The 25140-nt window shown below is 41.1% G+C and overlaps 1 protein-coding gene across 1 annotated transcript; it reads left to right on the top strand.

Annotated features, from left to right (window-relative positions):
• Positions 1-818: 818 nt before the first annotated feature.
• On the top strand, positions 819-19546 carry tmem170b (transmembrane protein 170B; the record flags this gene model as incomplete). Its single annotated transcript, XM_080735164.1, has 3 exons — positions 819-900; positions 12183-12353; positions 19416-19546. The coding sequence occupies 3 exons, from the start codon at positions 819-821 to the stop codon at positions 19544-19546; spliced, it is 384 nt and encodes a 127-aa protein (XP_080591290.1).
• Positions 19547-25140: the final 5594 nt, after the last annotated feature.

A 25140-nucleotide genomic window follows, 5' to 3' on the forward strand; every position in this document is an offset into this window, starting at 1 on the left:
GATCATGCATATTTCAAGTGTGTGTCTGTGTCAGGCGTTTTGGGGTGACACGAGTCACGAGACCAGAGCGAATCAGCACATTGGACAGCTCCTGCATCCATCCAACGTCACAGACAACGCCCTGATAGTAGGCTGCCTATAACTCACAATTATGAATGGCTCTGTTCATTTTAACAACGGTTTTAACACTCACAAAATCTTACCTGTCCAAACAGATGAGAGTAGTCACAATAAGCTATCATATCATAATGATATAGAAATTAGTTGACATCTTGTAATTTATGTTGCTGCCAGTGCTTAACAATTTGAAGACAAAACATTTCCAACGATTTATTTTCTGCGCAAATGTTCTGTCTTATCTCTTTTGTTTTCCATTCTCGAGTGGAGCTTCAATATTCTGAGGATACACTCATGGCTGTAACCCCCTTTTAAAGAGGGCATCGGGCCCTTTAAGGGTTCTGAAGCGAGACTAGCCGATTTAGGACGAATGTGTGCGTTGCTGCTCTCGCTGCCAGGCCAGCCATCCTCCTCCTCCTCCTCCTCCTCATCATCATCATGGCCTCCATAGAGCCGCGGCTGCGACCGACGATGAGCAGACCAGCGGCCGGCGTCGCTTCCCTTCCCCGAGCGGAGACGGACGTCAAGCCGAAGCAGAGGCACCGGTAGAGGAGGAGAGCGCGCCGGGGGGAGAGCCGCCACATGCCACCCCGGTCCCCTCCTCCATGTCTGCTGCGTCTAAAGCCACGATACAGCCATTCGATACAGAGGGGTGCGAACCCGGGCGGCGGCGGCACGGGCACTGAGTGGCGGCAGAAAACATGAGGGATTATTCTGTTAATCTGTCGGTGCAGCAAGTGCTGAGCCTCTGGGTGCAAGGCAGGACGCTGCAACACTTCACAGGTATGCAGAATAGGCTAATAGGTGCTTCCAATGTAGCCTACTGTTTGCAGCATTTCATGTGTTCAGATGTCTTGCACACAACTCATAATCTATCTACTAACCCACTATACAGGATATAATATGGGACATGGTCACCTTTGCTTTGCGGGTCCGTTTTAGGAACAATAGCCCTACAATATGCACAAAAATCCTGTCATATTGAATAACACAATATTGAAATAATACACAGGCTTATTAGGCTATAAGACCAAGAAAGGACAGGTTCAGCATAGCTACATCAGCCCCCAGTGGTGAATTGGTCTAATGTGAGAGTAAAAATTCCACTCCACTGTCCATGCGTGTGAAGAGTCAGGAGATGGAATGAGTATCATAACAAATGCGGCTAATTAATCTTTCTACGGCGTGAATGCGCTTGGCTCAGAAGTAAACGAAGTGCTGTCATTTACGTTTCAGTCACGGCCTCGTTTCCCTTTGTCTTTCAGTGTTGTAATCGAGAGTAATTAGAGCCCTTTCCCATAACTCTATGCCTTCTGTCTAGTGTCTAGATCAGGTCTAGACTCTAAAAATATTGATTTGATAATATTAGGGCTCCACAACTTGATTGTGGCGTTTGTATTAGGGTACCTATGTCTTTGGCTTATGTTCCTGTATGTACCACCAGTGTAGGTTTTAATTAGCGTGTAGACTACCTAGTGTAAATTGCTTGCAACTCAAGGCTTAATAACGCATTGCCATTTAGTAATGTGTCAACTTGTGTGATGATATAGGGTGCCTCCTCTAGAGTCGACACAGACTTTTTAATCATGGACATGACTCAACAAGATTCGTAGCCGCCATCCACACATGGCTGTGTTACTTAAAATCATTGCAATTGTCACATGACAACTTCTGAATGTTTGTAAACGTTACATGGTAAATCACATTTAAAACGGATGCACTGTTGAATAACAACAAGAATCAGTTTGTCATAAAAGCACAAGATAAGCTTATTCCTCTCATGCTTGGAATTTGAGTGAAGATGGACATATATAATGGCAATAGCCGGTACACTACAAATTTCATGAGTTATGAACTGACATCCTGACACCGTGAGAAACACGGACGTTAAATGATGCTGATTCAGCAGAAAGCTGACGTGCACATATGTTTGCGGAAGCAGAGCTGCGGAGGAAGACCTCTGAAGAGTTGACATCCACATTTACTAACTGTTCTGTTCCACCTCAACCTCATAGTTTACTTTACCAATAGGTGAAAAGACAACCCAACAAGGTGCCTCAGATGAGGTCAATCGAGGATATATGAGATTTTATATGGTTTTATATGGCCTTCCTTCTTTGAACGCAGGCATCATACCAGCCTATCTGTGCTTCTCCAATTGATATCCTATCAGGCTGTGGTTCACCGAAAACTTTGACTTCTTATCAGGGAATGATAATATAATTCGTAGTTTTTTTGCAGCATGTCGACACTGATGGAATTTTGGATCATATTCCACATGGATAAACAGTTTTCCCCAATCATAATAAAATACTCCACACAATGAATGAGACCACACCGGAGAATATGCGTTTTTGTGTTGAAGTTTAGTCAGAGTTCAAAGTACTGTACAAGTACAGTATAGCAAAATCACCCATCGTAAGCTCTCTGAGTACAAAGCATAATGATTCCACATATATAGTTGAATGTGTACAGCATAAAATACATTAGTCACATTATGATTGGACAATTAAACATAACAATGGATCATGAGATGGTGTTGTGACTGAGTCTCGTGAACTCAGAAGCAAGGATGTAGAATGTTTTGGTTTCTCATTATCCAGTGTCCGGGACACTTTGACATTTCGCTGGTCAATCTTTCTGTCCCTGGAGTGGGGCAGATTCTCGTCTCGTGCATTAGTTATCAGATCAAAACATCATGGCATTGACTTTTAACACTGAGAATGATATCTATACCATGTTAAACAACAATAACATATTGTACTATCAATTCCCTCCTGAGATAGCATTTGAAGTGTTAAATGTCAAGGCAGCATAAACAACAAGGGAAGAAAACATGGGTTAAACCTTTTTTTTTAAGTATTTGAAACAGAACATAATAGTTGAACAGTTTAAATCAAAAACATTTCGATAGATTTTAAGAGGAGAGTCAAAAGAACTGTATATTTTCCAAAGGTATTTAAGTCAGAATATCATAATTGAACTTTGTTTTTTTTTAAAGTAGAGGTAAAAGATTTTTATTGTCTTAATTATTAATTATTATATATATGTATTTTACAAAGGTTCAATGTGTCCAAGATTGATTGGAAATTATCCATGTCAAGCAAGATAAAAACACATCAGCATCACGCTCCCGGGTGGTTATTACAATTTGGGGCCGATTTTAGTCAAAACAAGACGAACTTGACTCTTTACCATAATTTAGGTTAAAGACAAAAGCATTCAAAATGTATTTAGACAGCATCCGAAAATCAGCCGTTTGGCGGTCATAATTCGTACACCTCCGAGGTTACCTTTAGGTAATCAGTGGTCTTAATTGTCCCTGCAGGTTGGGGACATTTATAGTGAGGTGTCAAACCGGAGCCGCCTTAAAGCCAACTGTCTATTCCTCCTTACTGGCTTTTGTCCGAGTCAAGGTCTTAAAGAAAACTTTACAGCGGGAAAACGTGTGTGATGCAGTTTCATACTCACGAAATACATATGGATTTTTCAATCATCCTTTTTGACATTTCCACTTTGGACAGACATGCAGTGAAGTATGTGTCTGTCAACTCATTCTCAATTATCATCTCAAAATATCTTTATCTGTAAGACAAGGGAAAAGACAGGGACAAATCAATCCATAATGTAAGGCAATAAGGTATTTATATATAGAAATTAAATTGAAATGTTTAGATACATCACCAAAAGAGGACACAAGTTGTGTCAGTTTGTTCTGTTAGGGGAAACAGATTAACCCTGTTGAGGATTGGAATCAACTTCAATAAGGTGAAATATATTTAAATGGGATGAAATGAAAACAAAATGAAATATGAAAATATGAAATCAGAAAATGAAATATGAATTCAGAAAATGAAAATATGAAAGAAATAAAATTAAATGAAAAAATATTAATTCTAAATATTAATTCTCCAAACACATTCCCTCCCGTTTGCCACAGCCAAAAATATTGGGTGTGACAAAAATTGTTTTGTTTGGAGGATAATTTGTTAAAATATGGTTAAATGAGAAACAGATGGTACCGAGGTACAGTAGGGTACCGAGGTACAGTAAAGGACAATGACTCTGCTCACTGTCAGAGTTAGAGTGAGCTTCCAGGCCTGTGAGGGGGGAAGTGTATCATAACAAGATAAGGTTTTCCCAAAACAATAGTTAGCGAGGCCTGCTGAAAGGCTCTCTACTGAAAGTGTCCCAGAGAGAGAGACTTTAAAGAAGTAAAATAATAATAATAAAAATACATAACATAATCATAATGTCATTTTTTTTTCTTTTCCATAATGTGTAATCCCGTATAAGCCCAGTAGGGTTGTAATAATTGTGGAATTTGACTGGAAAGGTTTGAATGGAGCCCAGCCATCTAAATTGTTTTTGGAACCGTCTCAGCCTGCTTTTACTCAAGTAAAGAGGATAAAGTATTACCAAAAATAAACCAACATGAGAAATTAAAGGTTGAGTAAAGCAGAGCTAGGCCTCTTCCATCCTTAACCCATACTGCAGTTTATGTGTTAAGAATGGTAAAAGTAAATGTTTTTGGTTCATGTCCATAAGATGTGGTTTGAAAGAACAACGTTCAGTTGTTACACAGGAAATAGTGTTTTTCACGACAAAACAGGAGGACAGGAGAAAATGGGTTAAAATAAAATAAACAGTCATGAAATTAAACAGGTTAAAATAAAATTGAAATAAAACAGTCAGTCAGTCAGTCACTGATAATCAGTCAGTTAAGTTGGTAGCGAGTTAGTGGAGTTAGTTCCACTATACCTGTTCTGCCATGTCATTAGTCCGTCCTGTCCCCTAAAATAAAATAAAGCCCACCTGTCATTGATGGGAAGAAAAAAATTATTAAGACATAGAAACATTCAAATAAACCCAAGCGTTGGTTGTTATCAGTACGAGTGTAGTCATAACAAGAGCGAATGAGATCCCCTTTGAGAGAGAGAGGGAGAGACAGTCATATGTGTAAATAATTCCTAGTTTTGCAAACCAGGCAAGTGAGTTAGAACACAATACAGAGGGAGAAAAACCCAAGACAGATTCAAATATAACCCCAGCACATTGTTATCAAGCCCTGTATTAGAATGTAAACAGTAGATTATACAGAACAAGAGCGAATGAAACCCATTTTTGAGAGAGAAAGAGAGAGCAAGGTCACACAGAAACTGAATCGGCTCGTGGCCTCTCAAGGTAAAAATAAGAAAAATGAAATAAAAAACAATTCCAGCAATCCCCTCATAGTTTTTTTTCCCAAAATAAAACAATAATAACACATAGGCCGTGCCAGCCTATAAGCAGCGTAAGCAGCTCACGCGAGCAGCAGGCATTGAGCAAGCAAGCAGCATAAGCCAAGCACATATTGTACCATATTGTACACAGAAGCAGCACCGCTCACTTTATACTTGGTTTGATTTTCCTGCTTTCATAATAGACAAACCGAAATGTAACCAGGGGAGGAAAATTGGATTAGAGATGATTAGACAGACAATATATCAAAAACATTTAACAGATGGGTTTGTCAGTCAGAACTTGATTTTTTTTTCTTTTTTTCTCTCTCAGAAGTCGTACTTAGTCAAAAGTAAACAAAATATATAGTACCATTATCTCGGGCGTCCCCAGGGTCAAAAGAGCGTTTGTTCTTTTCGGGACATTGTAATCCATGACAGTCACGTAGCAGATCTACAAGCTCACAACGCGTCCCATCGCATTGTGAGTGAAAGGGCAATGCCAGCCAGGTTCGGCTGGGGGGGGGGGGGGGGGGGCTCTGTCAAGCCCTTCAGCATCTTGAAAACATGGTTTGCGTCCTCTGTTCCTTCCTAATGAGGTTTGAACATCCAGTGGTATCCAGCAACACATCCAGTGGCAATAATGTCAGCTTCGCACATATCCATTGAAATGTTCCAGGAAAGGTTTTAGGTATTGCTGGTAAATGGGAGTTCCCGATGATCTTCCAGAGTGATGTGAGGTCCGGGTTAAAAAAAAAAGGTTCTAGGTTTAGATTGTAACATCTCATCCGTGTGTGTCCAGGATTTACACGATAAAAACACTGCTTCTCGGAGCAGGGGGCTTTTATAGCTTGAATGGTCATGTTTCTTAAAAATGTTCTTGGGAGCGTTGAGATAAAAAGCTCCTGTATTCAACATCTCAGAGTCGCCTGAGACGGAAATAAAAAAAATCAATAAAATAAGATAAGACTGAGACGAAAACGAAGACGTGTAAGCGTAAAGCATGAAGATTTCCGTCAGAACGTTCTGTTCTGGAACATAAAGGAAATCTACCAATTAAAATAACCACGCTATTTCTTATGTGATTAAGTAGCTGGAAACAGCTATTATTAATAAAATAACCACGCGATTTGTTATGTGGTTAAGTGGCTGGGTTATGCACTGGCCAAGAGATTCTCCCTTCAGAACAATTGCTTTTGTTCTGGGTACACTAAACAAAATCGTGTAAAGATTTCCTTCAGGACAGAAATAACTTTCGTCCTGGCAACACTAAACTGGAGTCTCGTGCTAAATAACACCAACTAATAATATGGACAAGCATGAATCTGTGACCAACAGTCTGCTATGTCCTCAGAACAGGAAACCGCAGTCCTTATTCTGTTACTCAAACGTGCAACGAAAAGCGATAAAACAATAGACTACAAAACATTAAACAATAAAAATGCAGCTGTGTTAAGAGCTAGCTAGACTCTTAAGACAGCAGGTATAAACGTATGACCTGGGTTCTGTTGAATTAGGACAGTGTGTGAGAATGAAGCCCGCCTCTCAAGTCTCTGTGAGAGAAACTGTCTGTGTCCGGTCCCTGGTGTGGAACGCTGTGCCAGAGCCAACCCTGGCTGCCTCCATTTCGGCTTTCTTCAGACCGTTGTGAGATTTTATCGATATGTTGATGTGGGAGAGAGTCATCATATCCGAATTCCTTTCTCCATATGGGCAAAAATGGTGCAATTGTGGGGCACCTAGAAACAACCTGTTTCATTTCCTCATTGTCTATCTTAGCCATTAAAGCTGTTATCAGTTCATTCTCCAAGCTTTGAAGAGACGCTTCAATTCAAAGGTGTTGTTCCGTTTGTAAAAAGGTTGTTTAGATTTCGGCAGGTGTTTTCTGCCTTCCTGTGCCGCGCTCAGGAGGAAAAAACGTGGAGGGAGTCCTTTCAGTGTTACTCCGTGGGAGTCAGGGGAAACGTCTGATAATATCCTCGGCTGGTTGTTACTAGCAGAGATGAACGAAGTGGGATTCCAAAACAAACTGTCCAGCTGTATCGAATCCATAAACGTCAAATCAGTAGAAATCCGTAACTGGTTCTAGCAGCGGAGAAGACAAAATGAGTCCAACAATGTTGAGTCCCCAATATCTCCTCGGAGCTAATCCGGCAATCGAATGGGCCATTTGATGGAATTTTGGATCATATTCCACATGGATAAACAGTTTTCCCCAATCATAATAAAATACTCCACACAATGAATGAGACCACACCGGAGAATATGCGTTTTTGTGTTGAAGTTTAGTCAGAGTTCAAAGTACTGTACAAGTACAGTATAGCAAAATCACCCATCGTAAGCTCTCTGAGTACAAAGCATAATGATTCCACATATATAGTTGAATGTGTACAGCATAAAATACATTAGTCACATTATGATTGGACAATTAAACATAACAATGGATCATGAGATGGTGTTGTGACTGAGTCTCGTGAACTCAGAAGCAAGGATGTAGAATGTTTTGGTTTCTCATTATCCAGTGTCCGGGACACTTTGACATTTCGCTGGTCAATCTTTCTGTCCCTGGAGTGGGGCAGATTCTCGTCTCGTGCATTAGTTATCAGATCAAAACATCATGGCATTGACTTTTAACACTGAGAATGATATCTATACCATGTTAAACAACAATAACATATTGTACTATCAGACACAACGAGTGGGGGATTAGTGGAAATTAATGCTGCCCTCTGACTGCCGGACGTGACCACTTTGTGGAACTATCCTTAAGCACTCCAGTTACATGCACCTATCACCTCCTCACATCATCTTGTCGGACACCAATGAGTTATTGTAACACACACGCGCACGCGCACACACACACACACACGCACACGCACACGCACACGCACACACACACGCGCACGCGCACACACACACACACACACACACACACACACACACACACACACCTTTTTACACCGTCCTGTAAGATCCACCACAGGACATTGGTCATATGGTGTGATCATGTGGTGCGATTGCGATGGGGTTTGTGGGACATGTCCCCTGTGTCCCTACTGGTTCCCATGTAGAGAGGATTCTGTAAATACGTCCGGACTTAGTTGTGTGGCAGATGACCAGCCTGTTTCAAGCCAGCACCTGTGTGGAATCTACTGGAGTCTGCTGGCAAGATGCCCACACTCTCACTTCTGGCCTTACGCAGCATTTCACCTCTTGTCTTGTCTATCCGATCTCTTTCGTTCTAACCCTGTCTCTTTCTGGGTCTCTGTCTGTGCATTTTTCTCTGCATCTGTTGTGAATTACGTTGACCTCTGTTGTGATCCCAAGAGCTATGATTATTCTGTTGAATTACCCGTCTGCACGCAAGCACAAGCTTGAAGAATGAGATATACATTTGCAGAGATCACAAACATACACGTGGCCTGAAGATATGGGTCATCACGACAGACATTAGCCAGGCCAGACAAAGCAGTACAGGAACAGATTAAATTCTGGGAATAAGGTTGTATGATGAAGAGGAAAATACTGTACTATGCAAGCACATTATCAACAGTATATTATAACTAAAGTTAAGAATGATCAAGGATAGTTATACGATTATGCACCTGTAGTCTCCTGATAAAGTAGCGCATTGTGTCACAAACCTTCTAATCTACGGGCACAAACATATTTATACAGTATATTATGCCTACGTAGATGAGAGTGAATCAATATACTAGTTACTGAGGTAGATACTGTGTGTCAAACCGCAAATATATTATAAACATTACTATACCCATTTCTTTTTGTTTAACTTCTCTAGCCTATCCGTTTTCTCTCTCTCGCTTGTAATTTTAGTATCCTTGTATTATATCTACTAAATCATCCCATCTCCTGCCTGATCTCGGACATCTCTCTCCTCCCTGGCGAGATTAGTGTTGGTGATAGGAAGATGGTGGTGGCAGATAAGATGAGGAGCTTCCATTGTGTCCCGTCTCAGTAGTTTGATCTCACTCTGGGCTTCAGCCAATCTGACGGAACAAAGAGGCGTTGTGTTGGACAGAGAGAGAGAGAGAGAGAGAGAGAGAGAGAGAGAAAGAGAGAGAGAGAGAGAGAGAGAGAGAGAGATGCTGTCACATCTCTCTCTGCCTGGCTTGACAGCTGATGGCTGAATCAATACTTGAGGAAGGCACTCACTGGATTATGGAACAAGTTTAAATGGCTATGCTAACACGCTCCCTCCCCGCTAGGTCTGAAATGTACCTTGGAGGAGAACAGGGCTTATTGATTTACAGTGATATGGCATATGTTTCCATCATGCAACAAACAAAGTCAAGCATCAGTCATGTTGATGCGAGTACATGGCATTCCACTGCTTACTGTTCGTCCAATTTAACCTCAAAACCTTAGTCCATGACTTGAATAATCTTCTCATAGCCAGCTGGCATTTCCCTGCTGTGGCAGCGTGAGTGGTGCCAAGCAGGGCCTCTCACTGGCTACGACTCTTTATGCAAAGTCTGTCAGTAAGAGCCTGTGGCCCACACGAAACAAGGAGGGAAAGAGAGGTGATGGGGAAGAGGATGAGGAGGACAGATAGAACGTGAATATACTTCTAAAACAGGTCCTGCCGAGCGAGCTCCACTTGGGTCTAGCCTAGTTTCTCTATGATTTTGTATTCTGGTAATCATTTTTACAGTACCCAGTAATCAATTTCTGAGAAATCCATTTGAGAAAAAGAGGTGAGAAGATGGGCAGGTGGACAGCTGAACAGGCCCGTTTGATGTGCTGTCAGAGATAATGGGTGTTTACTGGAACTCATTGTCATTGCTTAATGTTTCTACTGAATTGTAAAAGTTCACCGTTTTGGGGGTAATACAAAAAAAGGACTGTGGTTAAAAGTACATTTGTGTATCCTTTGATGTCATATCTTCCAATTCTGTTGTGTAGCTTGTCTGTGTTTGCCCCCGACAACAATCTCATTCTTTATGAGCAGTTATACATAGCTGCCCTTACCCCTGCTCTACTTCCCCTTTTCACAAGGGGAAGTTGTTTAGTTAAAGTTGTTGCCATTTTTATTGAAATTCTCTCTCTCCACTTTATTGATGATGACTGAACACCATCTCGGCCTTCCTTTCTGAAACTGCTGTGTAGTTTCAGAGGGTTTGTATTTGTTACTTACACATACAGGTACAAGCAGTTTGTGCGGCATCGTGTTCCGCAAGACTGATAACAACAATATAACATAAAAACATGATAATGATGATAATACTGGATGTAAAATAATAAACATTTTAAGAGAATAAAGATTAAAGAAATACAGGTTAAAAAAACAGTTTAGCAGATAAAAAGTTAATTTTGCAGTATTACAGGTAAAGAATGCTTTAGCAGCAATGGGAAATAGCAAGTAGGGCTGGGCGAATAATCAGCTTTTATTTTCAGTTACGATTTTGGATTCTTAATACGAAAACAATAGCTGAATTCTGCCGTTTAAAATCCAATTCGGAATGGATGGTCTTAAATACATATATATATATATACCGTATATTTTATCTGTGTTATCTCCGCCAGGTTGAAATGATCAGAGACTGTGTGTGTGTATATATGTCACAGTTAGTTTGAGATTCGGTTAGATTGAGAAGAGGAGCGCTCGTTTTTGTGCACAAGGTGGAGCAGGCGCCGCCTCCTTCCGGGAACTAGGAATAATTTGACTGAGGTTAGGGTTAGGATAAGGGTTAGGTTTAGGCATAGTTTTTCTGAGGTTAGGGTTAGGATTAGGGTTAGGTTTAGGCATAGTTTTACTGAGGTTAGGGTTAGGTTTGGGGTTAGGGTCAGGGTCAGGGTTAGGTTTAGGGTTAGGATTGGGGTTAGGTTTAGGGTAAGGTTTAGGCATAGTAGCATTCACCAGCGTGGGACTAATGCAGTCAAATGCTCTACCACTGGGACATCCAGGTGAACAAAAACAAGCGCTCCTACCCCAATCTAACTGAGTTACCCAAACTAACTGTAACATATATATATATATGTCACGGTTTGTTAGAGAAACAGTACGGTCGAGAAACGGAGCACTCGCCGTGCGGCACGGGGCGGAACAAGCGGTCGCCACAACAACGTCCTCCAGGCGGAGCCGCTCGATTGTCCACGACATTGCAAGCGGCGCGAAGGCCAGCGGACCTTGGCGCGAGTGGCCGCGAAGAGCGGGCCAGGGCCGCGCGGCCGGCGGAGCGCCGCGCGAGTTACGAAGCCGTGGTGAATGCAATCGTTATATTTATGCCCAGGCAGTAAGGCCTGGGCAAGCCCACGATAAACGCCCTGTCCAAGTGACTACAATGGAGCTAATGGCTAATGGCTAATGGCTAATGGCTAAACACTGCCGAGCTAGGCTAGTAAATAAAGAAAGAGAGTCGCAAACGAGTGACGTCAGCGCCTTCACTAGTGAATGGCTGTCGTCGCCATCTGGTGGTGATTGGTGTGTGGTGAACGACAAAACAAGCGCTCTTACAATGAACGTCCTGAGTTACCCAAACATACTGTAACATATATATATATATATATATATATATATATATATATATATATATATTCTTTTTTTTTTTCTTTTTTTTTTTAAGTCTGCAGTTGCCCTTTTTCCATAGAAAATCGTGCCCAAGTGTCAGTCTTGTCTCCGAGAATATTCCAAGTCTTGTTTGAAATGTATGTCTTGCCATGAAACGTGCTGAGCACATTGATGTTCCCCAAAGGATGGACCCTGCTGATTTTGGTGACCCTTTTGCTATAGAGCCACCATTAGATCAAATTGTGTCTAATTGAGCTGTGTCTAATTTGTCTGTGCTCTGCTGTGTTGTTTTTTCCCCCTGCTTTCCTCTCCAGAGATGTGGTATTGGGTGTTCCTGTGGTGTCTCTTCTCCTCGCTCTTCGTCCATGGGGCCATGGGGCTGCTCATGTTGGTCATGCTACAGCGACATAAGCGGGGCCGCCTCATCACCCTGGTGCTGGTCAGCGTGGGCTTCCTGGCCTCCCTCTCTGGAGGGGTCATCACCAGTAAGTACTGCCTCACACCGTTTTTAGTCTGAGGTTACAGTGCTTAGAACCAAGGGCGTCTCAAGGGGGGCGAGTGCTCGCAGCGCGGCACTCGGTGCTGCGCTGTGAGCTTGTATATCTGCTATTTTTTCAATAGTTAAAGCACAAAATAACGCTTAATGCGTTCCCAGTCTAAATGGGTTAAACCCCCTCCCCCTATGAAGAACATTTATGGGGGCCCAGCATTTGGTGCGACACCCCTGGTACTGCCTCACCCCGTTTTTAGTCTGAGGTCACAGTGCTTAGAACCACACAGCAAAAAGGAATATACACAATAAAGATGAATCCAATTTACAGTGACTTTACTGGAAGTGTAATAATGGACCCTCAGGTATTTGCTGTGTATGAGTTACTACAGCGAGTGAGAGAAAGAGATTAAGAGGATGGCTTAATCAAGATACTGTAGGTGTGAGGCGTGCAGCGAATGGGAGAATCGACCATTTCCAGAGACGAAGTAGCAAGCTTTGTGTGTGTGTTTACATGTCTGTTTTTGGTGTATTGGGGACTTCTCAATTATGGTATAAAATATGCTATGGCTGCTAGTAGCATACATTAAGGTTCATTGTTTATTCTAACTATTACAATTAGCACACTTTTGCGCCTCAATTTCCATACAGGCATTACCGTCTGATTCTATGGGTCCTGAACATGTAAACTCCATCGTTTGCGCACTTGCACAGTTGATCAGAAATTAGACTTGTATATAGAATAGAATATTCTTGGGGAGGAGGTTGAGGTTGACACTTGTGAAGTGGGCAATGTTGTTGCTCAGTTATTGTAAGGAAATGCGGGTATTTTCTGACCAGAAGCAGGGATCAAACATATCCCTGCTGGTAATAAAAAGGAATGACTAGAGAGGGAGTTATCAAAATCAGAGGCATGGATTCACCCCACCACCCCAGGCATTCTGCCTGTGTGTAAACACAGGCGATTGTTAAATAAGGTTTGAGGATGAAATTATTAAATATTACTACAATAAATTCAGCAAACGAGAGTATATACTAGTGTGCATTTATTTTCATTACAGCTCATTCTACACAGTATATGGTCAAGTGGTCAACATCTGTTCTGGATGTGTGAATGTATACCTCCATTTGCCCAATCCTTTCAATTCTTTCCATAAAAGACCATACCGGTGGTGTGGCATTGCATTATTTTTTTTTAAAGATTTGTTTTGGGGCTTTTATGCCTTTATTGGATAGTACAGTAGACTGACAGGAAACGGGGGGAGAGATGGGGAGAGACATGCGGTAAAGGTCTTCCGGATCGGGAATCAAACCGGCAACGCCACCAGGCATCATTGCCTATATGGTATGCGCTTAGACCAGTAGGCCACCAGGCGCCCCATGGCATTGCATTATTGACTACGACTCACTGTATACTTGACTTTACTGCTGAGTCAGTGTCAACCATTTTCCAAAGCATACAGTACCATGGTTTGTGTAATTTTTGAGGAAGCCATTGGACAACAGAAGTCAACTTACAGAGACTTAATGCTTGATAAGCACTAAAACATTGGCTACTACATTCAATTTAATTGAGTGGTTATTTTCTGTGAAACTATTGTTGTGCTTTAATGCTGATTTATTTGAAAAGGTATGGCCAAAAATAGTCCCTGGAGAAAAGACTGATTTACAAATTAAACGCAAACATTACTTATTAACGGTGCAATGATGTTTAAGGAAACATTGACTGCGGGACTACGCCAAGGCTTTTCACGCACGTCTTTGCGTAGAATTTACTGCGTGGAGAGTGCGCGTGTACAACGCGTTTGGAAAGATCCAATGTATATCAATGATAGTGGCTACGCCAGGCGCACGGATAGCACGAGCCCTGGATATGCATTCTCTAAAAATAGGATCAATCAATAGACGATTCTATTCCAGCCGACTCACCCGCACAAATATGCATGCGGTGCGCCCTTGCTGTAGCCCGGGACGCAAGTATCTTCACGGACAGCGCGCGTGCGCACATTTTCTGGTGTAGTCTGGCCGTTAGTTAACTATTGTAGACGTATAGTTTTCAACATAAAAATGGTCTGTTTCTATACAGAATGGTTCTTTAAGGTTGCCATTGTCTGTTGTTGCTGCACAGTGACAGCCGCTATAACACAGTTTGGTTACAGTGTGTGTAAACAGACCTAAATCTATCCGACCACAGGACAGGAGCTCTCGAGGGCACAGCTGTAATGAATGACTTTCAATCACAGAGCCGGTCCATGAATAGAAAGAGGCTTTATTATTAATGTGCAGCGAGAGGGAGAGAAGCCTACTGACTGTCTGTATGTAAATATGATTTCCTCTAAAGGAAAAGTAGTAATAGCTTTATAAACAAGAATTGACACACAGTCAATATAAAATCTGTGGATTGGTGTGTTGACGTTAGTGTAAAAAAAGTTTGAAAAAAAAAATGTTTTGAAAAAAAAAAAAAAAGTTTGAAAAAAAAAAATGTAGAAAAAAAAAAGTTTAGGTCCAAAAATGTGTTAAAAAATCGACCTGATGGTGGCGCTATATGGGACAGATCCATGTCGATGAGATAAGTGTAGACATACTGTGTAGCGATTTGTGTGATTTTAGGGCAAAAACTGTAGGAGCAGTATTCAAAAATGTGTTTTAAAAAATTTGGCAGGGGTCCCTGGAGCTGCGGGGGTCCCTGGAAGGGTGGAGGTTGTGGATTGGCAGACAAGGATTGTGTGTGGAAAATTTCACATGGATAGGGGCAAAAAAGTGTGATGTGACGTGACAGACAGACTGACGGACAGACAGACAGGCGGTGGAGGTTTTCATAGTAACTGCGACCTGACGGTCGCAATTATAATCATTAGTATTGTTTATTTTAATTATTATTATTAAAGGACCTACACCATGAATTTTCACTTTTTCTATTTTAAAACCTTTTTTTGGGGTCCCACTGGCACCTTCTATCCTCACAAAGTCCTATTTCTGACCGTTGTGTCTTTCTCTGGTTTTGGGCAGACAGAGATGAAAAGCTTTCCACGGGTTCTCAGAACAGTGCTGTTCTGAGAGTTGACGAGAGTGACGTCACTCTCGTTTTCCCGTTTTCCCGAGTCAAAAAAAAAAATGTTTTCAATTTTTTTTTTTCAAAACATTTTTTTTTCAAAACTTTTTTTTTTTTCAAAAAACTTTTTTTTTTCAAAAAACTTTTTTTTTCAAAAAACTTCTTTTTTTTCTGGAAAAACCCCACTAGATGCGCCCCTGAGCAAACAGAGGCCGTTTTGGTATTGCAGCTGGAGAGCCTCATTATAGTAGAGCTAGAACAAACAAAAAGAATGGTCAGAGTGTTTTTTGAGGGTTAAAACCTGTCTAAGACTCAATTTTGAGCATATATTTATACAAAAAATATAGTTTTAAAAGCATGGTGTAGGCCCTTTAAGGAACTCTAGAAATCTCAGTTGGAACTGTTACCCCAGTGACCCGATGCTGGATAAGCGGTTGAAGATGGATGGATGGATGGATGGATTATTTTAGAGTAAGCTACTTTATTTACCATTATTGTGTACTCCGCCACATGGGGAGCAATCTTCAATTCAATCTTCAATTCAAAGAAGCTTTATTGGCATGAGAACACAAACGTTTACACAGTGGTGGAAAAAGTACCTACATTTTTATAATTAAGTAAAAGTATCAATTCTGCAATGTAGAATCACTCTGTTACAAGTAAAAGTCCAGAATTAAAAATGTACTTGAGTAAAAGTACAAAAGTATTGGTATCCAAATGTACTTAAAGTACCAAAAGTAAAAGTACAAAATGTTTGAAAATAGCAGATCTACAAGCTCACAACGCGTCGCACCGCAATGCGTTGTGAGCTTGTAGATCGGCTATTTTCAAATAGCCTTGGTATAACATAGGGCTAAAGTGGTTTATGTGTGTTTTAAACTTTAGTTAAAGTTAGATAAAGTACTATGTTCTATCCGTCTGTCTTTCAATGTTATATGAGATACTTAAAGTGTGGTTCCTGTGGAAATAAGCCTCGGCTTTCTAGGATCTCCTTTTAGTCACCAGTTGACCTTGTACCAGTGATTTGTACTGTCATGAAACTGTACTTTTTTCTATTGCAAACTTCTAATAAATTCTTCAATCAATCAATCAGTTATTGCTTTGTAGATTAGCATTATTGGGCTAAATGTAAAGACGCTACGCTGCGCCAACCGTGAATTCAACACAATCTGCTGTTGAGCAGTTTAACCAATTTGCTACGTACGTCTACACAAACGGTCAGATTACAAAGATAAATTGCTTAGTGAAGGCTCACGGATGTCACCATAGGGTACGCTCCAGCAGAATGTCCCGTAATGATCGTATTATTTAAAGAGGAGCATTTTAATCCGATCGGTCGTCGTTTCCTTAAAAAGGTATTAATGTATCTAAGTGCAGTACACCTCGCAACCGATGGGGTCGCATGGCTGAAAAACAACAGAAAATGACGTCTGATCGGATTAAAATGCTGTTTATTAAACAATACGAAAGATACGGGTAATTCTGCTTGAGCGTACCATACTGTGACATCTGTGAGACTTCAGTAAGCACTTTATCTTTGAAATAAGAACGTTTTTGTAGACGTACGTAGCAAATAGGTTTAACTGCTCAACACGAGGTTGAAGTGAATGTATTACGTGCGCAACAACGTAACATGCCTGCGTTAGCCTGCAGCTAGCGCTAGCTAGCGTTAGCCTGCAGCTAGCGCTAGCTAACGTTAGCGTTAGCCGTTAGCCACACATCCAGAATAGTCTAATAAGTCAATTTTCCAACGGCGAGTGAACGATTGCATTCCGAGTTGGGTCGCCGTTTTATTCCATGAGTAATTGTGTATAACATGCCTGCGTTAGCCTGCAGCTAGCGCTAGCTAGCGTTAGCCTGCAGCTAGCACTAGCTAACGTTAGCGTTAGCCGTTAGCCACACATCCAGAATAGTCTATTAAGTCAATTTTCCAACGGCGAGTGAACTATTGCATTCCGTGTCCTTCATGGATTTTTTTCCCCCTGGCTGTCAATGTTTTTATTGTCCAAAAAGAAAACGTTCTGAACGTTAAAACTAGATAGTTTTACGATCATGACAATGTGACAAACGGAACGGATCATTTTTTTCCAAACTCGAGAAGAAGAACAGCGCCAGAACAGCGCAAGGCCGCTCCCAATCATGAAACTAGCTCGGTTACCATGTGACATGGGGACAGCCAATAGGCAAATAGGTCGCCTAGGTCGCCTGAATGTCTCACCACAAACGCACGTCTTTACTAAAATCTGTTCCACAGATTTAAAAATAGTTACAAATAAAAGGCCTGTATTCAAAATGTTACTTGGCTAAAAAGTACAAAAGTATTGGCATCAAAATATACTTACAGTACCAAAGTGAAAAAGTAATTTTAATATTTGTCAAGACTTTTTTCGAAAATAGCAGATCCACAAGCTTCCAAAGCATTGTAGTGGACTCAAAGGTACAATATTTGCCTCTGAGATGTAGTAGAGTAGAAGTAAAAGCATCTAAAATTGAAAAGAAAAAGAAAAAAAAAGAATTAAAAGTACAGTACTTGAGTAAATGTACTTACTTTCCACCGACAGGTCAGTAAGGCAACAGTGAGGTAAAGGAAAAGTTTGGTTGTGCTAGAAAGCTACGCAACAATTTAATTTGTAATTCATTCTTAAATCTTCTGATAATGATAACAATTTCCATTTCTGATAAAGGTACTTTTTGGAGCTGTGTGCAGCTCCCTATACGTGGCTGTGTGGGTCTGTCTGTGTGTGTGTCTGTCTGTGTGTGTGTCTGTGTGTATGTAGCCTGACTTCGGCGCGTAACTAGTGCCGCACCATTTACGCCACTCGCGCAATATATACATCAAAATGTGCGGCTCGGCCGGGAATGGTGTTCTATTACCTTTCGTTCCGATCCGCCTTACCATGCCGACGTAATCGGCAAAAAACGACGCTTAATTGTCCCCATTGACTTATAATGGGACAATGCAAGAAATCACTTTCAAGTATTTTTCTCTCGTAAACCATAGGAGCTACAGTTTCAAACCTCGGAGAGGAGATTCATAATGATTTTAAGAATGAATCGAAAAATAATTACATCACTCGGCCTCATGGTGGCGCTATAACGGCCCACTTTACGTTTTGCCCCGTAACTCTTGAACCGTAGATCGGAAAATTAAAATTATTTTTTCCCTGGATTCCTTGGATCAAGACGCATCTCCCCATATAGGCCACGCACATTTGCGACACACACACACAGCTCCACTTCACACGGGTGTGATTTTATTTGCACGAAAGGTCATGGTGGTGTCACTCAAATGGTTAGGGTTCAACCACTAGGAAGCTTTCTTGTTCACAGCAATTTCCTTGGCAATCCAGCCATTATATTCTGAGATATTTTGTGTGCAAGTGGAAATTTTCATTTCCTCCTGTGTAGGCTAGGTAAACAGCAGCTGTCTTTCCATCATCGTCTAAACGGCATCTGCTCATAATCATGCATCATAATATCTGTGCTGCATGTGAAGCACCTTTTATTTGTAGGGTATTTTATACAATAGAAACATACAATTATAGAGTGTAGCTCATCATGGGTGGTTGCTTCATCTGTCAATGACGTTTCTGTGTTTTGACTCTGAAATCAAGCAAAAGGCTTCCTTGAGGGGGTTCTCTGGCTGTCCATTTCACGATGTTGTCCAAATGGCATATTGTGTGTTATGGCGTGACTAACACTTGGAGGAAGAGCGGCGAGTCAACACAGCGTGTGGGCAGACACTCAATCACACCCCCAACGGGCTGTGTGGAGCAGCAGATGAATACTTTAAATGGCGCTCCTTTTTAAATATTCACACGCAAAACACCATGGCTTTTGTGCAGAACACTTGCTTCCTGGTGCTAAGATGTACAGACGAATAGGAAGCAGTTTTAGCTTCTTTGTGCATTTCATCTGTGGTCATGGTGATGAGTCTTGAGTGACAAGCAGTTGTGTGCGAAATGCCGCTCTGTTTACTTGATGTGTGTCTCTTTTTGTCCTCAGGCGCGGCTGTGGCAGGGGTGTACCGTGTGACGGGGAAGGACATGGCCCCCCTGCAGGCTCTGGTATTCGGCGTTGGACAGACTACCTTCTCCGTCATAATCTCCTTCTCGCGCGTCATGGCCACTCTGTGAAGTTCCACTTCAAGGGCACACTCAGATGAATGGAAGGACCCATACAGGTGAGCAGAGGTGGTGGATTAAGCCACGGATCAAGTCAGTGAGAGACTTATGGTTGCTCACTCGTAAGAGCATCGAAAGGGCATGGCCTGATTTGCATGGGCAAAGAGAAGGTGGGGATGCTCTGAAAGTTGGGCCTCAATGCAGGAGAGAAAGAGACCCCTGGTGTCTCTGTTCTATCACTGCAACAATCATCAGCGCTCCCCCAGTGCTGTTTAAAAGGGAACTCAGTGCAGGCCTCTCTCCTCTCCATGGGACGGCACACCACTCGCTGGACAAGAGGGCAAGATCCATAGCCACTCTGTAGCGATGCCACATCCCAGACTGAAAGCCATGTTCCAGGTGTCTCCAGAGTTCTCTCAGTGCTCTGTCATTGTGCCAACAGCCCTGCCTGGGACATCCAGATGCCTTTGTGGTAATCTCCACTGACTCTTGAAGGCTTTCTGTTGCACTTGGAAAATCTCTCTTTTCTTCCTTTTTTTTTTTTTTTTAACCAAGTGAAGGGAAGCAAGAAGGATGACCTGTAATTATTTGCGATGATTTCATGGTACCATGTCACAATGCACTTTAGGTGCCGCTGTGAGAACAACATTTTGGGCAGAGAAGGTTCACAAGAGTGAACTAACAACGATGTTCATCAGCAAAACCGCCTTTGAGTATATTAACGTCAGCCTCACCAACTGGCTAGGTTCTCACACCTAAAATAACAGATTATCGAGGCCATTACTTTCTGTTCAGTGGTTTGACAACTTCTGCAGAGTTATACTCCAGTACTAACATACTCCAGAGACTTGGCTTTGAATTTGCACTCCTCTAAATGTTGGAACTCCCTTGCCTGAGTGGTCACACGACACCTCAGTTGAAAGTCACAAAGGATATCATATTACCAGCATCCCTGCAGCATTCTCAGTTTGTATTTTTGAAATAGTTTCATTGCGTGCCAATTATGTGACAGGTGGGGTCTAAGATAGGAGGGAAAAATCCCATCATATTTAAAATACTGAGTGTATGTGCACTTGGTTGAATTTGCCTTGGGCAGTTTCTTTCAGGGCTGGTCAGCATTAGATCAGTATTAACATAATCATTATACAGACTGAATGAGAGAGATTGGGTCTCAACTGAAGTGAAAAGGTTTGTTTGCATTGCTGCTTGAATTAAAATTGCTGTGATATTCAAACAATTGCTTTACTGTCTGTGAGTCCTAAATGCTAATTTGTACTTGGGCGCACAATCGCTCAAATGAAAAACCTATTTTTTGAAAATCTGTTAATTGCGCTGAGCAATGCGGCCATGCAATGAAGTATAAATGAAGCGTTAGAATCCATCACTCCATGGCCCGCCAGTGTTAATAACATTGTCTGCAGTGCCATACATTCCTCAAGCTTATATTAAACAAAGTATGTGTGTGTATATATACTGTATAATGTATGTATACATACATACACATATATACGATGATCCACTCTCTAACTCAGAAGAACTGCAACGTGTAGCGAGCTTGTAGATCAACCATTTTCTTTATATGTCAACCAGTGTTGAAAAATGTCACCTATATTGACACTCCCAAAATAGGGATGCCAGGATGAAAGTGGTTGAAGCCATAGTTCCCTGGAGAAGATCAAATACATTTTGCTGCTGTCACAGCCATTTTATATGGCTCCTCCTTAGTTTCTTGCCATTTATTTATTTTAATTTTAACCCATGTTCCTTAAGTTTAACCTTATCTATTGCACTGAAATTGATCTGCCTTCTTTTAGCACAGTGTGTGATGATAATGTTCCAGTGTGACCCATATTAATCCAGTATTACGTATAGTTAGCGTTCCCAATAGCCACAGTTGAAGTCGATTTCAAAAGACTAACCGATGTCACTCTGTATAGAATAATGTATGGGGTCATTGATGACAAACACATTCAATAGTAAACCTATTGAAAGAAGGCGTTATCAAGGACTTATATTGCCCAGGTACACCACAGTTTGTGTTACCTACTATTGGTTAGAACAACTTAAGAATTATATTTACTTTTATGCCTACTACCTATTGCAGCAAAAATATGGACAACAAGATAACAGCGTCCCTCCCTGGATTAAAGGGGCCACACCATGCTTTTAAAAATATATATTTTATATAAATATTGGTCCATAATACGGTTTTATACAGGTTTTAGCCTAAACAACCACTCAGATATTGGAATTTCATGTTCTGTCTGTCTCTAATTCCAAACCATTTCAGATGCAATACCAAAATGCCCTTTGTTGGCAATGGGGCGCTGTATTTGGGCTAAAATTGGAACAATACAGAGAAGATACCATGGCACCATGCTAATCTTCTCTGTATCGTTCCAATTTTAGCATGGCACCATGCTAATCTTCTCTGTATCGTTCCAATTTTAGCACCACTTTACCCCGCCCACCTCATAGTCTCAATAGAATATAGCCTCCCAAAAAGTACCGGTGACTGAGGGCAGAATTCAAAAGAGTACCGTTCAGACACGCCCATTCAGAAAATCAATGAAATGGAAGACAAGGCTTAGAGTTAATGAATTGGGGGTTTTTTTTGGGCTGGAAGAGACACTGGGAAGACCAAAAAACACGTTTTTTTTTTTAAATTCATGGTGTAGTCCCTTTAATAAACTACAGTAGTATACTGTACTTGCACCAGACCCACAATGGAGAGTTTTAGGCTGAAATGCCAAAGTATTTTTCACATACTAGCTTTAATTACTGCATTATCTACATATATTAGGTTGTTATCATCAAGAACTAGTTTAGCCCAGTTTACTTTTTTTTACTTTTTTTTTCTTCTTATGGCGTAGATCAGAATGACCCAGACCTTAACGCACAGCCATAAGAGTTGCTATGATTTGGGCGAATATTTGATATGAAGTTTCTCACCTAAATTTGTGCAGTAAGATTGCATCATATTCACCATAATTTGTTGTTATGTAATTGACTCCACTCACCTTCAGTACCAACACAGCACAGAAGAGGGCAGTGTTTGCTCAGGGCAGTAGCAACAGTAATGTTGAAGAATTGAAATAATTACCAGTGAGAATTATTATTATTATTACAGCTTTATTATTGTAATTTGACATGGTTTCTATTCGCTTTCCACTTACTTACTCTTCTTGGTGGTACTGTTGGCCTACTGCAATCTTTAACCCCAAAATGTAAAAGAATAAACATTACAGGAAAAAGTGAAACACTGAATTATCTGCACATACTACAGTACTAACCATACCCATGTGATTGTTTTTGGCTCAAATTCAGGGACCAAATTGTGCGTTGTTGCCGATGACTCACCTGTCATCATAGCAATGAAAATGATGTGAAACTTTGTTTGAATTGCTGAATAGTTTGCTGAATATATGGTTCATAGGAGATGTGATATTTGAGTGTTTTGTTGTATTTTGGTGTATGTCTGTGTGGTTGTGCATGTGAGTACTATAATATTTAATTATTTATTTTCTTTCATAATGGGGGTTGTCTGTACGCAGGCCCTTGGAAAGTGTTTTCACTTGTCTCGATCAGATAATGTCTAGTCTATGCTCTGTCGTGCGATGGTGTCGTGAGTGCAACAAAAGTAGCAGCCCACAGCACGTTGCGGTTGTGAGCTTGAAGATTGGCTATTTTTGGAGTGTGATACCATCATATGACGAAGGATTAATCAGGCTTAAGGACCTAATTATAAGTGACATGAATGGCACCGTGTGTCCAAAGACGTCACACAGACAGGTCCACGAGAAACGTCTTACAGTACGTAATGTATCAGAAAACATGTTTTATTTATTACTACAAAGTGTTTAGAAGCGCCTTTTTTGTCCAACAAAACATCAAGCACCGACAGTAGAAAGCTTGCTTACGTGGATGAGGTCAGTTGCACTTAACCTGTACGGCTAAACTGTACAAAATCCTCATCAGAAGGATATATATCAAAATGAGATGTAGCATAATGGCAAAATTAACCTTACTGACAGTATTTTGATATTCACACAAATGTATTTCTCTACTACAGTATAGTGACATGCATTAAAATAATGACGCCTATGCCACAAGTGGTAATGTTTTAAGATTGAGTGAGAATTGATTTTCTGCTTTAGACTAGGCAATTACACCACCAACAAAATGGTGGGCAATGTTGTGTGTACTGCTGCAATACCTAAAAGAGAGGAACTGACGATACAACACAGTCGGAATGTTCATTTAAGTCTGAAAGAGTCAAATCTTTGACACTTTCAGAATTATATGAACACTCCAGACTTCGCTGTGGACCGCTTCCCGGACCTCAACATGCCATTCAATGATATGCCCTGTCCAATAACCACTTATAAGTAATGCTACCCTTCAGATCTGTGTTATACAAATGCCACATACAGTATGCACCATGGGCACACATCCTCTGTTACTGTACCTCCCCTCCTGTGTTTGCATGTGTAATGCAGCTCAGAAAACGTGTGAATGGATTATGGACAATCCCAAACAAGAGACAATGTACAAAAACCCAAAGTGGCACTTGTAAATAATGTATAATGTTCTTTTTTTAGTTTTTTACCAGCCAAACAGCTGATGTTTATAACTATTGGATATTTATGTACAAATTGTTCTCCTGTACATACTCAACAGTCAGGTGAAATACAAAATAAAATGTTTTGCAGAATAAACTCGGGAATGCCTTTTCTGTTCCCACATACTGTGTCTCAATACTGTCTTCTACAGATCTTTATATGACCTGAAGAAAATATTGTCTGTGGGGGCCGGATGTCTGCCTGTATATTCTCACAATCATCAGCATCACTCTTTCACTGGAGCAGTCTGAAGGATCCCTGCTCATACGATCGTTTATATCTTGTATCTCATCTGCCATGCCATGCGTGATCTGACTACTTGCTGTTGCCATTAATCCCCCTCTCCTTGGAGGCTTCCTCTGTCCTTCGATGCAGTTATTCCTAGTTTGTCCTTTGACTGCTTCCTGCATGAAACCTAAGGTGTGCAATAGTTTATTGTACGTTGTAAGTACTTTTTACTGACGATCTGATCCAGAACAACGTACAATCAGGTTAACAGGTAGGGATTCAGTTCCTCGTCAAAGGACACTGCAAGCCTGGGGCACTCAGGTGGTGCAGGGGTAAAGTTCCTGCCCACCACCGGAGACTAGGGCTTGGAATCCTCTTCTATTCGGTGCATCCAGCTTGCCTGGGTGTTCCAACAAAGACAATTACCGTATGTTTGCAGAATTGCAGGAGGGAAGTCGGACGTGGAGGGCATTTCTTTGTCGCTGCTCTAGTGACTCCTACAGGTTCGTCAATGGCATTAGTAAGCAGTGTTGTCCAGCTATGAGGCATGAGGTGAAAGTGGCTATATTTGCAATTTGACTGAAATCCCCACTGCACGTACCAAATTATTACATTTCTGTCTCGCTGAATACCGTCTACAGTCTCTGCACATAGAAATGCAGTGCAAAATCCTGAGTGTCAAATCAATTTGTGTAAAACCAATCAATTTGTACACTCAGATTTAAATTGGCACTCAATGTTTCACAGTGAAGGGCA

This window comes from Nannobrachium achirus (assembly GCF_963921795.1).
Source record: "Nannobrachium achirus genome assembly, chromosome: 10".
Lineage (NCBI taxonomy): Eukaryota > Metazoa > Chordata > Actinopteri > Myctophiformes > Myctophidae > Nannobrachium > Nannobrachium achirus.